The 18,049-nt window shown below is 39.9% G+C and overlaps 2 protein-coding genes across 2 annotated transcripts; both read right to left on the reverse strand.

Annotated features, from left to right (window-relative positions):
* Window positions 1–2,292: 2,292 nt before the first annotated feature.
* On the reverse strand, window positions 2,293–5,430 carry LOC134000977 (ladderlectin-like). Its single transcript, XM_062440509.1, has 8 exons — window positions 5,367–5,430; window positions 5,116–5,201; window positions 4,947–5,003; window positions 4,032–4,061; window positions 3,542–3,633; window positions 3,307–3,432; window positions 2,521–2,620; window positions 2,293–2,420 (listed from the first exon to the last, which is right to left on the reverse strand). Exons 2-8 carry the CDS (start codon window positions 5,177–5,179, stop codon window positions 2,347–2,349), a joined length of 543 nt encoding a protein of 180 aa, XP_062296493.1. The 5' UTR covers window positions 5,180–5,201; window positions 5,367–5,430; the 3' UTR covers window positions 2,293–2,346.
* A 5,036-nt stretch (window positions 5,431–10,466) lies between these two features.
* On the reverse strand, window positions 10,467–17,745 carry LOC133988905 (SLAM family member 9-like). Its single transcript, XM_062428102.1, has 4 exons — window positions 17,716–17,745; window positions 15,304–15,633; window positions 14,115–14,402; window positions 10,467–10,570 (listed from the first exon to the last, which is right to left on the reverse strand). Exons 2-4 carry the CDS (start codon window positions 15,494–15,496, stop codon window positions 10,467–10,469), a joined length of 585 nt encoding a protein of 194 aa, XP_062284086.1. The 5' UTR covers window positions 15,497–15,633; window positions 17,716–17,745.
* Between the last annotated feature and the right edge of the window lie 304 nt (window positions 17,746–18,049).

Consider the following 18,049-nt stretch of genomic DNA (forward strand, 5'->3'; position numbering starts at 1 on the left):
ATTAGCCATTGTTTTTAAACTGAACAAAATGACCTGCAGAAGCGTTATATCTTCGTGTAAGTGACTCGACTAACGTTATAAGAGTTTAGGAAGATGAATTTCTATATTTATTTGTATTCTGCACGCTAAAAAAAATGATTAAATTAAAAGTTGCATGCAGAGCTCAGGACCTCGCAGCCTCACATGTCGAACGTCAGCCGGAAGTTCCGTAATCTTTAATTTTTTGTATAATTTTAAAAATCAATTTGAGCAGCAGTGAAATACTGCTGAAAGTCATTTCATTGTATCATCAGAAATAGAGTAAACAGAGGCACTTCACAGCGCGGGTTCAGCTGTCCTCTCTTGCGTTCATTCATTTCCTCTTGAAGTTTTTTGCTTGGCTTGGAGCTACGCTACACATTTTGGCACAGAGGCTCCAAAACACTTGATTTCCAAATCGATGGATATTGGGCATTATTTTTTAAAATGATGGCATAAAATATTTCTTCGGGAGTCCTCGTTGGCCTGGTGGCCTGCCAGGTCTGCGCAATTACCCTCCTCTGGAAACAAGAAATGTAAGATATATTTTCACTATTTACACATATAAATTTGAAAGAATTTCTTGAAATTGCCAACATGTTTGTACACCGGCTGAGTGGGGAAAGTTGGTATATCAATAAAAGTGAACATAAAAAAGACACAAATGAAAATACATGAAACAGACAGAAATGTCATATTTCCATCAAGTTTTCTCATCGTAAGGGCTAGGGCTCACTATGTCCTCCTGCAGTGTTTTAATGTTAATTTAACATTTGCTCTGATACCAAACTCACACACCTCAGCTGAAATGTGAGTCATTTGAAATATTTTAAATGGAATTTTTAAGAATAAAAGTCTCAAAAGGCAAAAACCTAGTACTTAAACATCTTAAAACCATGCAGACAATCCATTAATATCTTAATAAATGACAATACATGAATGTATCCATGAATTTTCACAGTAAAATCATATTGACTTATTTACATCACAATTAATAGAATTTTCAGATAAGAAATGTAAGAATTCTCAGAGTTAATCTTCCATTTTGCAGTGTAAGCACACTAGATGATAATTAATGTTGTATAGTATTATCAGTCACATCAGTATTATTTCTCTCAGTACTTCCTTATTGGTGACATGTAGATAATATGAGATTATTTGATTTGAGAGATAAAACACAGGAACACAAACATACTCATGTTTATGCAGATTAGTGACTGTCCTCTAAGATCAAAGTGCATTCATTCATGTGCTGCTATGTACTCTAACAAGGGCTCAGGTGTGTATATAGAGACACAATATAAATATAAAGATCTCTGAACTTTGTCATGGGCTAAAGAAAGTGTACCTCAGGTTCAATGGTACCATCGTGTGGCCATTCATGGGGCACTTCTGTTTCCTCAGAGCCCTCAATTATTAAGTGAAAAGTAAAATGATATAATGTCCTGGATTCCTTGTTTCAGGACAAATCTATCAGTGTAGGCAACAGTCATTCTGGTCAGTTGAGTCTGTCTTTCAATTTTTGCACAAATCACCCTCATAAAAACTCTTATGTTCATGTACAAGATTTAAATATTCTGCAAAACTGCAAAATCACATCAAAGCAAACAGCTTAACTGTTTATCACTGTGTGTAGTTTAATGCTTAAATAGAACTGAGCCATCAGTCTCACTTGTGCTTTTCCTGAAAGGTAAAATATCTGCTCTGAAAATGTTCTACATGCACTCACAGCTCATTCGCCAGCACACAATGATGATCTTTTTAACTTATGTAAAGAGTACCCTGCTCTATAAATACAATTGATCACTATTACTGTAGATACCATGTATAGGTTGAACACTTAAGAATGAAAAGCTGCATTATTAATGGCCTGTAAATCTCAGACATTTCTGGCAAACATATCCTGATGTGTTTACACACAGAGAGGCCTGTGTCCCCAAATAATGTCAGCTCCGAGGTATTCAGTCACATAAGTCATTTCATTGTGCTATACAATGATAATAAAGTTCTATATCTATAGAATCTATAGTTTTCCTATATAACACATTCACTATATGTATGTCTCTTAAGTTTTAAAAAATAAGAAGAAAAAAAAAGGAAAGGAAGTCACAGGTATGAGTTATTTTATTTTTGCCTGACATAATGGTTTGCCTGCTAAAATACAGTAAGAAAGAATAGAAATATCAAACTCAGCAAAGTAAAAAAAACCATTTACTTGGATGTGGATTAACATGCAATGATGTCGATTACCATGAAATAATATGTAATGTTATAAAGGACAAGCAGCAGCTTCAGTGTCATCTGTAGAGGTCAGCAGTAACACTGGGACTAGCAGTTTGACCGCTGCTTACAGATGAATGGGAAGTGCATGCGACAGCCATGATTGGACCATCCTCTGGACTCTGCAAAAACATCATCATCCTCAGCAGAAGCAATAGCATTTTCATACTATGCATTTAAGATATTTTTGCATTGAGAAAGATCTTTCCTTCCTTTTCTTACCCTGAGAGTTGAGCTGTAGGCACTGGTAGGCATCAGTGGAGCTTGTTGTCCCCCAGTTGTGATAGTCAAACCGTGAGCCATCTTCCCAACTCCACTTACCCTGGAGAAAAAAATACAGTTATCGTTCCCTTAAATTGCAGTTTTTCACATTTATGTCCACATTTGTTAGTTTAAAGCCTGTACATGTAAAATGTGACCATTTCTCATTCTGGCGACACCTAGTAGTAGTATTTTTTTTAAACAACAGTTTGTCTCTAATTACATAGATTGCACTGTAATTCTTCTGAGTTGGGTATTAAGAAAACTACTAAACAAAAAGAGGCATTTTAAGTTTTAGCTTCAAGTTCACTTTATTTCAGACCAACATCAGTTTCCCAATGGATGGACCAGGGCCATCACCAGACCTGACAGGTATAGTCATGTGTTTTCAGGGTTTGAAATTAAATTATGCGTTTGTTAATCTATCACTGTTTTAACAGAAAGAAAAACTGTAATTATACACAAACAAGCTGACTAGAAACCACTCAGAGTATGAATATACTACCAAGTTTTCATCATATTTGGTTATTTATAAATAATATTCAGAATGTGTTCAACAGTGATATAAAGTTGTGGCATCCATGTCCCAAATTGTTATCATCCAAATGAAAGGAAAGCACTAGTTCATGAGAAAACAGTGAAAATGATTGCCTTATACCATAGCCTACCTCTCTAACAAATGTCATTGAAATATGTTTGTAACTAAAGGTTGTCTATAATACAGGCTTTTAAAATGTTTCAACAAACCTGGAAGTAGTAACCTCCGATCCAGGCAAAGGTGTGACCACCAGTCTTGGCCATACGCTGGAGGAAATGATACTCCCAGATGCTATGGACTGAGGCCAGACTGCTATCAAAGCCAGCACAAAAGCTCTGGAGAGGGACAAGACAGGAGGGATATAATGCAGTCATGGAAAGAAAAATAAACAAAAAAAATAAACAAAAAAAAAAATCTTTTTTTAATATATTCTATCATCATTACCTCAGCATATCTCCAGGTAACAGCATTGTTGCCTAGATAGTAGCAGCTGCCACCATAATTTGTCCAACCGTCGAGGCAAAACCCAAAACGAGCTGAAATTTATGAGGGGAAAAAAAAGTTATGAATGAAGTTACTGAATTTGATTTGTCAAAAATCAAAAAACATTAAATTGAATCAAATGTATTAATCAATCAATCTTTATTTATATAGCGCCAAATCACAACAAAAGTCAACTCAAGGCACTTTACACACAGAGCAGGTCCTGACCATACTCTGTAATTTAATAACAGAGATCCAACATTCCACCATGAGCAGCACTTGGTGACAGTGGCAGGGAAAAACTCAAAAAACTGTTACAGTAAGACACGGACAACAACAGTCAGCTGACAACAACACAACAGCATGACAGGCTGAGCTCAGATCATGTATTGTTACTGTTAGGACTGAGCATCTCTCCACATGTAGTTTCTCTTTTGTGTGACTTTCTTACCCTGAGGTTGATCAGCTGCAGCAGCCACCTCTGTAAAAACAAATCAACATAAGGTCATTTGAGTTGATTTATTTGTATGCTCTTTGTGTGAAATGGAAAATAGACTGTACTGTGTCCTGTGTTATAGAGCACTTTTTTAGTCTTTATGACCACTCAAAGCTCTTTTACACTACATGTCACATTCACCCATTCACACACATTCATACACTGATGACAGGAGCTACCACACAGGGTACCAACCTGCTCATCAGGAGGAAACTAACCATTCACACACATTCATACACCGTTGGTGCAGCCATTGGGACAATTTGGGGTTTAGTATCTTTCCCAAGGACACATGGACATGTGGACTGGAGGAACCGGGAATCAAATAGCTGATTTTCCGGTTGGTGGATGACTGCTCTACCTCCTGAGCCACAGCCACCACAAATAATGTCAATCATTATTTGTTATTTTACTTTAGAGAACAATTATTATTATTATTATTATTTGTTATTACTTTTATTTTAGACATACTGCCACAAAGTAGAAATATAGGACATCAAAAATATTTTAAAGTTCAATCTTCTATTATTTTCTTACCAATTTATTATGCAATAGCATCATTTCTGTATAAAGCTGCATTGTAAGAAACAATAAAAGCTACATCAATTTTTTATTTAAGCTTTCAAGTAAGTAGCTGAATGGGTTATTGCTACATATATATAACTGAGGTGTTCCCTGGTTAATTATTAGGTTTTCCTTAAGCTCAAACCAATAACATTGTCTATACAGTTTTTATGAAGACACATTTCAGCATAGATTTGACAAAGAAAAGAAACACCTGATATGAGGCTACAAGATGTTAAGCAACGATGTTTGAGTTATCTGACTCGGCAACATGGAAAATAAATTCAAAAGTAATGTCCCAGTTACCTGAGTTTGGTACATGGTTGTCCTCCTGTGGCACAGCGGTAGCTTCAGCTGGAGCAGCTGTGGGAAAAGAAAGGCAAACATTATTCATATAGATCAATTTAAGTTAAAACGCTGTGTGCTAAACAAGTACTAATGAGTGTTACTGGTATTTAGACATATTCTGTCTCACCTGTTGCAGCTCTGATTGAAAGTGCAGCACAAAGGATAACAGAAAGGATCAGAAGATTCTTCATGATGATGAAATGTAATAAAGGTCTGGAGGGAGAAAGAAATCCAAATCCAGTTAATCAAAAGTAGACTTAGAACATACAGCAGCAATGTGCAAAAGGAGATAGTATTGGAAAAGATTACCTTGTGACAGATGCACTAAACATACAGTACAGCTGAAGGGTTAACTATATGCACAGAGGTAAGACTTACAGGCAGAAGCAGCCGTCAGGTCAATGTGTTCCTCAGGTATCAGGTAGATCAGTGGAGGCTTCTCTGTTCTTTATATACTCACTTCAAACCCTAAAAGTGAGTCACCTTATTAACCTGACAATGATAAAACATGGACTTTGTGTCGTGCGTCAACATTGAATTGTTTTGCGGAAAGATAAACATCTATCAAATAGGTCTATATAGGTGGGATTTCCAGGCAAAACCATTATATCCTGTTTATTAATCTGAGTTTGGGATGACCATGACTAACAGGAACCCAAAGGCAGAAAAAGTATCATCCCTTTTTTGTTTTTGTTACTTTTTTTTCTCTTTGTGACTCCTATATCCATCTAGCAATTAAAAATGTAATTTACAACAAATGTGAAGATTTTCAGATTTTCTTACAAATGAATGGATGCACTGATTACATTTGTTGACCAGTGTAAACTTGTAGTTTACAAGTATTGAGCTGGTTTGAATGTATTTATTTCCTCCCTTAAAGCTGTTCTACACTTTATGGTCTTTACTCTCCTCAAAATAAAGTCAAATACAGTCAGTATACAGTAATGCACTTGTTTCAACTCAAAGATATTTAAACACCCAGCATATAAAATAGCATTATAGCATTACACTCGCTCACTCTTCTTCCAACTTTCATTTAATTCATAGTTGAAAGTAACATAATTAAAGGAACTAACATTAAGGTAAGAATTATATGACCAACTGTAAAACATAAATGACAGGTGCAATGACTCAGTCAAGGAAATAACAATGATGTGAAATTCCAATGAACTTTGGCAGAGGAGTAATTGAGACTTCCTTCTGGAAAACAGGATACATTTCCCTAACCCATTTATTGCCATTTATTGTCATTCATGAGGAATTCCCCATCAAGTATGAAGTAAATGAGTAAACAAGAGAACAAAAGAGCCTTTAAAATAGAGAAAATGGAGGTTAAGTTAAAATCTATCACAATACCTTGTGCTAAAATCTGGCTTTCATGTCATTTTCTGTCAGACATTCACACTGTCATGACCTCCTGATGGAAAAGGCAAAAAGGCTTTCTGTCTTTGAACGTGGCATGATTGTTGAGCTGCACAAGCAAGGCCTCTGGCAACGTGCCATCGCTGCCGAGGTTGGACGCAGTAAAGTCATTTTAAATTTCTTAAAAGATCCTGAGGGTTATGGGACAAAAAAGTTAAGTGGTAGACCCAAAACAATTTCACCTGTGCTGAGCCGGAGGATCCAACGGGCTGTCCGGGAAGACACAGGCTAATCCTCGACCCAAATTAAGGCCCTTACTGATGCTGAGTGCAGCCCAATAACCATAAGACGGCATCTGCGAGAGAAGGGCTTAAAGAACAAAAAACGTCTTCAAAGATCACGTCTCCTCCCACGCCACAAACTTGCCCGTTTGGACTTTGCAAGGGAGCACCAAACATGGGACATTGAGGGTGAAAGAAAGTTTTATTCTCTGACGAGAAAAACTTTAACCTAGACGGTCCTAATGGCTTCCAACGTTACTGGCATGCCAAGGAGCTCCCACTGGAGATTTTCGCGATTTCAACGCGGCACAGTGGAGAGGCTCCATCATGAGGTGCAAGTGAAATTGTTTTGGGTCTACCACTTGACTTTTTTGTCCCATAACCCTCAGGATCTTTTAAGAAATTTAAAATGACTTTACTGCGTCCAACCTCGGCAGCGATGGCGCGTTGCGAGAGGCCTTGCTTGTGCAGCTCAACAATCCTGCCACGTTCAAAGACAGAAAGCCTTTTTGCCTTTTCCATCAGGAGGTCATGACAGTGTGAATGTCTGACAGAAAATGACATGAAAGCCAGATTTTAGCGTAGATTTGGACTTTTAAGGCTATGGTCATAAACTTTTGATCAGCTGATGAGCAGGGAGTATGGGGTATCGGACCCCATGATACAGGCCGTCCGTTCCCTGTACGACCGGTGCCAGAGCTTGGTCCACATAGCTGGTAGTAAGTCGGACTCGTTTCCAGTGGGGGTTGGACTCCACCAGGGCTGCCCTTTGTCACCGATCCTGTTCATCATTTTTATGGACAGGATTTCTAGGCGCAGCCGGGGCGTTGAGGGGTTCCGGTTTGGTGACCTCAGGATTGGGTCACTGCTTTTTGCAGATGATGTGGTCCTGTTGGCTTCATCAGACCGTGACCTCCAACTCTCACTGGATCGGTTCGCCGCCGAGTGTGAAGCGGCCGGGATGAGAATCAGCACCTCCAAATCCGAGTCCATGGTCCTCAGCCGGAAAAGGGTGGAGTGCACCCTCCGGGTCGGGGATGAGATCCTGCCCCAAGTGGAGGAGTTCAAGTACCTCTGGATCTTGTTCACGAGTGAGGGAAGGATGGAGCGTGAGATCGACAGGCGGATCGGTGCAGCGTCTGCAGTAATGCTACTCTGCACAGATCCGTCGTGGTGAAGAGGGAGCTGAGCCGAAAGGCGAAGCTCTCGATTTACCAGTCGATCTTCGTTCCTACCCTCACCTATGGTCATGAGCTTTGGGTAGTGACCGAAAGAACGAGATCGCGGGTACAAGCGGCCAAAATGAGCTTCCTCTCTTCCCTTAGAGATAGGGTGAGAAGCTCGGTCATCCGGGAGGAGCTCGGAGTAGACCCCCTGCTCCTCCGCGTTGAGAAGAGACAGATGAGGTGGCTCGGGCATCTAGTTAGGATGCCTCCCGGACGCCTCCCGGATGAGCAGCCTGTTTGAGTTTAAATGCAGATTTCAATAAATTGCCCCCTTTATGTTTTTTGTCTCTTGCTCCTGTTTCTTCTTTTTGCATTTTGAAGCTCTACTTACTGTACAACCTGGTTACGATCCACCACCATGAAATGCTAATACTTTCCCCCAGTCTTAAGATTTTGTTCAGGAGTGTACATTTAACTCAGTAATCAGAATTACATGCCGTCATTGCCTGTCGGCAATGTTGTGTTATAAAATGCAATAGAAAAATATTGTGTGTTCTAGAATAGTAACAAAAGCAACTGATTTCTCCATTCCCTACCTTACAGTTTCAGACAGATCTAGAAATTCCTACTTCAAAAGAAGAGATTCAAGATATTATAAAATGTATCAAATGTCAAACACAAGAGGGAGATTGGTATTGGTTTATAAATGTTTTGAACCATTTTCAAAAATATCACAAAAATGCTTTGGAATTTAAAAAACAAACAAAAAACAACAACAACAAAAACTTAAATTCACCCTGATCATGTGGGTTTCATCCCTTATCAATTAATATGAGAAGACTCCAGAATCACTGAAAAAGACAATGCTTCTCAGCATCCAGCTGTAGCAATGGCCTTTTTATTCCTCACAGACTTTCAGGGGATAAAGGCCTTGTATCATGGGCCAGTGTCAACAGTTAAAGGTGATGGTAGACTTTCATCACCCTTTCATCTATGTTTTTCTACTAGGCAAGGTTGCCCTATCCACTTTCCTGTTCTAGCCTCAAGAATAAATGTGCTACAGGCTAGTTGATGATGATTTAATAAGACTTCATTGTTTTTTCAGGTCGTTCTTGAACTTTGTTCAGTCCCTACACAGTTACCAAAAAGCTAAATCTGCCTTTCATGAGACATGCAATGGGGTCTCAATGTGAAGGATGTGACTGAGGTGAATGGAGCAGATGGGAAGAAGACACTTTTCAGACAAAGAGAAATGAAATAACACAAATTACATCAGAGCTTTACACAACACTAAGACATTTATTCAAACACCATGTAATAGCAACCACCATAGAAAACGTTGCATTCCTACAATTTTCTGGTGTGACCTGAAACAACCTTCCTAATAACTCATATACATTCACTGAACAAAAATAATGAAAATAAAATGCACATTCCTCACTAGAAATGTTATCAAAACACATTTTTATACTGATCTTAAAATATAAAAAATGTTCCACTGAGAATAAAAGGATTTGAAGCCATTGTGTTTTGTGACGTGATGTGGATGCAGGCCAATAGAAAAGAATAGGCAAAAAAATCTGACATTTCAGTAGCCAACTTTAGCAAAGCAATTAAAGCATAATTTCTGTCTTTTGCTAAATAAACTGACACACTGTCATGCGCAATTGTATACAGGCCGTTGTGCCTTTTTGGCCTTAAAAAAGCCAGGGACTCTGTGATTTTGAAGCAAAACAGACAGTTCCTAACAACTTCTGTATAACATGCCAACTTTCACTATAAACCTGAATACAGATGTTTTAGTGACATAAGTAGATATAGAAAGTAGCTTTGCATTACATTAATCTATAGACCTAACAACTTTTCAGAAATTACTGAAAAGCTTGCACTCCACTCCAAATGCTTAACGGGCAGAACTAAATATAAACGCATGTCGTATCTTCATCATAATAGCTGCACAGAAACAACATTCAGGTGCTAAATTTGGATCACATTGCTTGAATTAATTTTGAAATACAGTAACTACAGTAGATTCATTAAAGAGTATGTAATGTCTCAACTTCAATTTACAGCCTCTGCAATTTGGCTAGACTTTGACTTCTGATAAATGTGGATGGCTCTGACATTATCTGTTTTTTATCAGGTTACTATGTTAGACTATGACAGACAAAGCCTGCAGCTCTACACCTTATAATGACACCATGTTTTTCTAAAAAATATTTAAGATTAATGGATGACATCATTTTATCTTAAGCTTATTTGTGGAAATGTATGGAAATTTAAAAGGAGAAAATGCTTGCTGTAGTATTAGATTCGCAGTTCACTTAATGTCTGATAACATATCATCATTTCATGAGTTAATACAGTAAATATATTACATATTGGTCATTTAAAACCCATTAAAAGGTCAAAACCAACAATGTGTTGGTCTGTATCTCAATGCTTTGACTTTGCTAGTGACTATGTATTTACGTAATTTTAGACAAATAAGACAAATATTGAATATGACCACACTTCCTTCCCTTTAAATTACTGTAAATTAGCGACACATAGTCGATATAATTTGTTCAAATGACTAACATCACTTAGCAGTATTAACAGTCAGTGTATTTTTGATGGAGATGGCAGGACTAGACTGATGGTCGTCAGGATCCCAGTTAGTTTTACCCTCAGAGTCTCATGTAGTCCACGATAAGAACAACCAAAGCCATGCCGACAACAGCAGAGATAACCAGTCGCACTGTGCCTTCAGTCTGACACCAGCTGCTACTCTCTGAGGGAATAAGGTTAAGAGAAACAGTACAGCTTGGACCTTTGACGATACCTTGATTTTATTATAACTATAACTTTATCATTCTTAAACAAATATTCATGCAGTTCAGATTTAAATTATGATGTTTGATTTTTTTCTGCCAAGGTTATTTAGAAATCAGAGAACAATACCAACAAATTCATGACCTTAAGATTTCACTAACCTACACCCACACAATCTATCATTTCCTGTTGTCTGTATGGCAGATGTTTGCTGCTGTACAGGTGACAGGGCAAACATGCAGAACAGCAGTGCAAAAGATCTCCACAGCTGCAATGTGAGCATCCTGTTGGGTATGCATGAGGTAAGAGAGTGGAGAGCTGGAGACCCACCACTAACTCAGTGACTGATTGTTGCTGCAGGCCCACATTTTGAGAGTGTACCGAGCAAGTGCTCAAAACACATGAGGACAGATGGCCTCGGCTGAGCATGTCGGTGTTGTAGCAGCTTAACACCTGATGTTGTAATAACATACTGATAACCATTGACAGCTGCCAACCAGGAGAAGGCTTGTGACACCTGGAAAGACAGATGACATCCAGGAAAGACGGGGACCTGGGGCCTAAAGGGCTGACAGCCCAACATGCAGTTTCTGATTGTGATGGGTAGCACTCCCTCCCCTCTCTAGTTTAGCCACACCCTGCAATCATTGATTGTCAGTAGGTGAGGCTAATCACTTCTCAGTCCTTAAATGTAGCTGTGAGCAGTCAGTAGTAGGTATTGCCTCACCCTGCTCTGACTCCATGTTTGTTTGAGGGATGCCGATGTCAAACTAAGGTATGAATTGTTCTTGGCTTGTGTGTCATTTAGTGGGCGCATGCATTAAGTTCTCCCTCACTTCTGTGCAGGTATAATTGCAAGAATATGGGAGCTAATTGAAGGTAGTTGCTGCTCCCTCCACTAGAGGAGTGTGGTGTGTATGTTCCAGATCCTAGTTGGATAAACTGTTCATGTAACTCGCAGGTATGTTAATCTTTAAGTTTAAGTCTTTGTTTTGTTTAATATTCTTCTTAGTGGTCTTTAGATTTTAATTACTGAAACATGTTTTTGGATCAATATATATTGTATACATGTCACTCTATACTTTTGTATAATGTGTTTTCTTTACAACAGGTACTGGAAAATGATGTCTGCTCCCATGTCCTAGTTCCTCTGGCTACTGCTGTTTTGCCCTTTTACAAATGTATTTATTGTATATGGTTATCTGGTTTTACTTTTTTTTTTGTGGATGAAACTAGAAATTCACATTTCTGCTCCTTTTCTCTGTACTACAAGAAACTGAAAGTCCCAGGGTGGTGTCCAGGGTTTTTAACTGCCCAGGGCCCTGTTTCAAAAAGCCGGTTTAGTGAAAAATCTGAGTAAGATGACTCAGAGTTGAAGGAAACTCTGGTTTTTCGGTTTCACAAAGCCAGTTCAGCTTAACTCTGAGTCAGTTACCCTGGCAACATACTCCTTGAACCTAACCTGCTCGCTGGCAGGTTTTCAACTAACCCAGAGTTTATCTTCCTTTTTAACTGAAGCCTGCAGACTGAAGAAGCTGTCAGACATTTCTTAAAGAGTCAGTTAATATTGAAGCACGAATACAAAGCACAAATCTCCGTCAGAGGGTGATCAGACCCTGCTGGGATGTTTTATCATTCTGATCTGTTTTTCTGTACAATCATTTTATCTGAACAATATTCTCAGCCCTCGTATCGTCTGTACGACACATCGTGGACATGCTCTCAGTTCAGAGCAAGTTCTTTGTGTTGCACTTTGTTTATTTCTGTGCCAATGGCAGTTTTATATGTAACATCTGTGACGCTGAGCATGTTACCAAGGCAACCGGCTGTCAGACACGTAATATTAAAGTTATTGATAGCCAAGTGGTTACTGCGCATGCCTCATAATGACAGTGTCCATGGTGCGATTCCTGCAGGTCTTTCCCCTCTCTCTCTCTCTCTCTCTCTCTCTCTCTCTCTCTCTCTCTCCCTGTTTCCGGTCAACCCCTATACCAGCTAATGTTAAATTAAGGTGAAAGTGCCCAAACATAAATCTTTAATAAAAAAAGAAGAAAAAAGTGACTCTTGGACTGAAACGTTTACACTTTGGTAGTGTTGTATGTATAAAGGTATTTAGGTGTTGCTTTCAAATATACAATATTAAATACTGGCAGAGGGATGGCTGAACTTTCTTTTTGCTTAGAAGATTTCACTAACTACTGAAATATATCACATGTTGAATGTACCACTGAATGCTGTTTAATGAGGGCAGGCTAAACAACATCAGAATAGCTTGTAATGAAATGATACCTGACTTGTTTGAGCTATATTTTTATATTTCATATTCAGTTGCTGCCAAGTAGGCCTGCGTTTTGTACCTGTTGAGGTCTGCATGAATATTAAATGTGTCACACACAAACACATACACAGAATATAAATGTTTAATAAGTGGAACAGTTGAGACTTTTTTTTTTTCATTGATACTCACACATTGGTAATTTTCTGCCACATCAGCTCATGTTGTTTTGCTGCTGCTACTGTATTGCTTTTTTTTTAGTGTATATTCTCATTATCTGCATGTATTTCTAACTCCACCGGGGAGAAGTAGGAGGACTGAGCCCTTTGTTTCTCCTGTTGCCATGGTGAATCATGTTATCTGTGCTCCATTGATGAAGGCTTGAGCTCCTCATGCACGAGCTTCACTCAGTTACTTTGACACAGAGTTGATTGAACTAACTGTTATCAGTTGTTCTGAAACCCAAAACTCTGAGTTTGACAGCTCAGAGTCGGTCAACTTAGAGTTAAGGTTTTAACTCAGTTAGTTAAACCTGCTTCCTGAAACAGGCTCCTGGTCACACCCATAAATCTAGCTACTGATGCAACAATCCCATGGTCATCAGAGGGGTTGGGTGAAAGACCCAACTGAAGTGATCTATGGTAACATGACTAGTACAAACAACTTTGAGTGGGAAAGCTGCTGGACCAAAAGCAAGATTTGCACGAATCTTCAGGCCTCAAGATCCACCAGACAATAACAAGGTGTGGCTGCAGGGGGAATGCACAGTTAACACTGGTCAGATGGGGGAGGACCACAGCCAGGACCATAACTACAGAGCTGAGGACCTCTTACTCCCTGATGCATCACAGGCCTACACTGGGGAAGAGCAGGGAGGAGCAGGGCAACCACAGACAAATGCAGATTAGCTACCACCAACTAGGAATGCCAGACTGAAGTGGTCATCAGCCGCAGATAAAAGCTGGAGTTCTTTCAACAGGCGTGTCAACAGCACAGAGAGCTGACATCGTCCTGTGATTATCCAAGACCAAGAAGATGATCAGGATAGAACTTATTGTGCCTTGGGAAGTGTGAAGGAGCCCACAAGAGAGGAAAAAAACCCAAATATGACACCTTGATGGCTGACAACAAAGCTATAACAAACTAAACATCTACATTATTTTTCTCTTAGTGACCACAAATGGGATGGTGACAGAAAGGAAGAACATGTGTTTTGTCATCATTCTACCTCCATTCTGCAGACATGTGTCCTCTGTATCCAGTTTGGTTGCTTTTTCTTCCACTGGATTTTCAGCCAAGCAGCTGTAGCTGTCGCCATCACAATACTGTATCTCCAGAGGAAGAGCAATCCTGGTAGACAGATGAGGACTGCTTGTATTTTTCAGTCTCTCTCTCCCTCTGAACCAGGACAGGATCAGCTCTCTGCTGTTCTCCACAGAACACTCCACCGTGAGGGAACTGCAGTTTGTGTTGACAAAACATGAATTGACTTTTATGGCTGGAGTGGAGACTGAGCCTGCAGGAAAGAGAAATAAAACGTCATAAGTGGCAATGACAGCTAGAAAATAAATCCACAGGCATCATTCTGTTAAAAAGAAGATTTGGGAGTCCCACCAAAACCAATTTACTTTCTGTGAAAACAGCTGGAGACATTTTTGTACTTAGACAAATGAAGTGTACAAAGTACTAAGACAGACTGCTGAAGCCTTATTAGCATCAGCAGTATTAACTGGATTTTGGATTTGATCATTACAATGAAATGTTTGGAAGTGATCTCTTGACATCCATTAAAGACAGAAGGAAGAATTCAAGCAACAAATGCCAATCAACCTTTCAATGTACTGTGGACATGTGAGTTTTGTGGAATGAATCAATTGACATTTTGCTTGAAATTTTAATTTTAAAAATTCAATATTAAGTATCAAAAGTAAAGTGCTTATGAAGAATGAATTCACTTATTAAATAGTATATTATTTTTAGCAGAGACGATTCCTCATGGGGACACATAAACCCTGCAACGCAGACACACACACTTCTATCCTCAACTATGAACTGATGGATTTAACTTATAACAAAGTATGGCCTATACAGTTTGTGTCCCCCCTCCTTGGATTTAATTACGATTGGTTAAAGAGAGGGCAACAGCTGTGTGTGCCATGTACTCATGATATAAGCTCTAGACTTGCATGCAGTCAATTTGATTTAATACACATGGTTTGTTGCAAATGTCTTGGTAATTCTATTCCACATGATGAAGTGTGTGAGTTGACATTACTCATAAACTGGATTACTGCATTATTAAACTGGAAGTAGTAACTTAATCCCTGAACACATCCATGAGTCTTATATAACCTGGTAAAATGGAGAATGGACTTCCATTTTCATTGCCACTGAGACAAATTGTCAGATGCACTCACTGTAAACAGTAAGGTGGAAACTCTGGGATAAGACGTTGCTGCTGATGGACTGCCACATGTAAACCCCAGAGTCACTGACTCTGAGCTTTTTGATGTTCAGAGCTCCAGTCCGACTGTCCACCTGCAGTCTACCTCTGAAACGCTCATCATAGTCAGTCCTCACTGTGCCGCTCTTCACACTGGCAATACGCATGTTTGGCTGTTCAGTTGCAAAAGTCCACACTATCTTGATGTCACTGTGGCTTCCGCTGTCTCCTGTCTGTAAGGTGACAGTTGCTCCCTCTTGTGCAGTTACCTTTTTTTCATCTGCCCACACACAAGACAGCAGAACTAAAAGAGAGAAAGCGTTAATGTGAAATTGACTTGACTAGATTAGAGCAGGAACATACTCACAGAGATGCAATTAAAAACTAAATTTAAAATCAGTTTATCAAAACCGATGCCAATTCCCTTATTTGTTTGTTACTTGCTGAGGAGCAAGAGGGATCTTTGAGGAGCTGTGAGTGAGGATTCTGGTATGACCAATACACTTCAATATTACAAAGCATTGAATAGCATTGTTCAATTGATAATGTGTAGCAATACCTGGTTGCCTTGTTCAGACATGAATACATCACATTTCAGGCAATGAGAGATTATGGAGCGATGTTTTAGACAGCCACCACCCACAACACAAGATGAGAGAATATGTTTTGAAAGAATGCAGTTTGTCCCTCAAAGAGCACTTATGCTGTTCTGGAAGCTTAAAGTGATCCATGTGTTTTTTTTTTCTTTCATTCTTAAATTTGTCACCCATTTATTTGTCTTCTATAATGAATCAATTGACCCTATAAGCACCTGTTACCTATACATGAACAATTTAGGGACTGCAAAGTGTCATCAGCCAGTATTTAGGTTAGGACAGGAAAGAAATGGAGGGTGGACAAGGCAGTGGAGGTCGCGGAGTCCCGCCTTAGACAAAAGGCACTGGTGAGCACCTTGGCGACTGGCAGAGCAGGCTTAGGTTTCTTCCCAAAGACCCAAGTCAGCAAGACCCAGGGCAAGGAGAGACACCATCTACTCCAGAAAGAGGTCTGAGCTGAGCGGTGGGACTCTGGCAGCAGGGAGCCTGGACAAAGTGGGAAAGTGCGCTGAAGTGCAGGATCACCTGGTCAAACATCATGCAGGCAGACTTCCATCGGGTCTGGTTCCTGGTGCAAGCAGTCTATGTTGCCCTGCCAAGCCCAGCAAATATCCATGTTTGGGGGAAAAGCGAGACACCGTCTTGCCCTCTCTGCTCTGGAAGAGGCTCCTTGGAACATCTCAGCAGCTGCCCAAAGGCCCTGGCAGATGACCACTATGATTGGTGCCATGACCAGGTGCTTAAGGCAGTTGCCGAAAGTTTAGCCTCAGCCATCAGCACCAGCAAGCACCATCAAGCTCCGAAGAGGGCAATCCCTTTGGTGAAGACTGGAGAGAAGCCCTGTGCACGTCCACAGACAACGACAGGCCTCCTCCACACAGCCTCTGACTGGCAGCTGCAGGTCGACCTGGGAAAGCAGCTTAAGTTCCCAGCACACATTGCAGCAACATCGCTCCGGCCAGACATGATCATTACCTCCGAGGCTTCAAAACATCTGATCATGCTGGAACTTACGGTGCCCTGGGAAGAGCGCATAGAGGAAGCCAATGAGAGGAAATGCACCAAGTACCAAGAACTAGTGGAGGAGTGCACGGGCAGAGGCTGGAAAACATTCTACGAGCCCATAGAGGTCGGCTGCAGAGGCTTTGCAGGACGTTCACTCTGCAAACTCCTCTCTCGGTTGGGCGTGAGCCAAGAAGAGGGCCATTAAAACCACAAGTGAAGCCGCAGAGAAAGCTACAAGGTGGCTTTGGATGAAGAGGGCCGATCCGTGGGTCGGGGGTTCGGGGGGAGGGTGTATGTTGTGAGACCCGAAACACCTGTTGACCCCAGGCTACAACACTGATGATGCGTCCCAGCGCATCCAGGAGATGTTTCTTGTAAGTAGAGGATGATACATTTATATTTACTGAGAGAAAAAAGATTTGATTAAGTACAGATAAGAAATCATGAGATTGTAGGGTTGGACTGAATACAGAGGAAGATGCAAATGGAAAGACTAGCTAACCACACTACTAATGACTCCTGCAGTCATCTTTGAACAGGATGTGAGGTGGCCTACATTCAACACAGACTATTTTTAGAGTTAAAATAGCAAATTTAAGCTTTTTCATATTAGAATGCTGTGACACATGGTCAGTCTATTGAAATCTGCTCTATTAAACCTCAAACATAAACAATGTCTTTCATTGTTTATAAAGTATAAGATATTTGTACTTTACAGGAATGTCATGATTATTAAATAATATAAGATATGGAAATGTATTGACAATTAAACAAGAATGGCTTACTTGCTGTGAAATAGATAGCCAAATGCTTTCTTCTTAACCGAGGCCCCATGCTGTGTGTGTATCGTCAGTCAGTTTGTGATGTCCGGTTTTGTGACAATACTAGAGGTGTGCTGCTGTCGATCAGTTTGTTTATATCTGGTGTCTAGATTTTCATCAAGCAGCTCCATCTTGAGGCTGTTTCCGTTCACTGATGCATATGACAGGGCTTCAACAGAAATACTTTTAGAGAACAAAATGGCTGAATCTCCTGACAATACCTAACATTATACACCCGTTTTTATTTCATAAAACAAAATAGTCCCACCTTCTCAATTAGAACGTTTCTGGCGGAAAG

Source organism: Scomber scombrus, chromosome 2 (genome assembly GCF_963691925.1).
Source record: "Scomber scombrus chromosome 2, fScoSco1.1, whole genome shotgun sequence".
In the NCBI taxonomy this organism is placed as follows: Eukaryota; Metazoa; Chordata; class Actinopteri; order Scombriformes; family Scombridae; genus Scomber; species Scomber scombrus.

Coding starts and splice junctions, on each gene's coding strand:
- LOC134000977 (XM_062440509.1), bottom strand. CDS start 5,179: ATGAAGAATCTTCTGATCCTTTCTGTTATCCTTTGTGCTGCACTTTCA. Junction 2,621..3,306: donor TCGGAGGTTACTACTTCCAG/GTTTGTTGAAAC, acceptor TTTTTTCTCCAG/GGTAAGTGGAGTTGGGAAGA. Junction 2,421..2,520: donor CCTACAGCTCAACTCTCAGG/GTAAGAAAAGGA, acceptor ATGTTTTTGCAG/AGTCCAGAGGATGGTCCAAT.
- LOC133988905 (XM_062428102.1), bottom strand. CDS start 15,496: ATGCGTATTGCCAGTGTGAAGAGCGGCACAGTGAGGACTGACTATGAT. Junction 14,403..15,303: donor TTTCCACCTTACTGTTTACA/GTGAGTGCATCT, acceptor TCTTTCCTGCAG/GCTCAGTCTCCACTCCAGCC. Junction 10,571..14,114: donor CACATGTCTGCAGAATGGAG/GTAGAATGATGA, acceptor TTATTCCCTCAG/AGAGTAGCAGCTGGTGTCAG.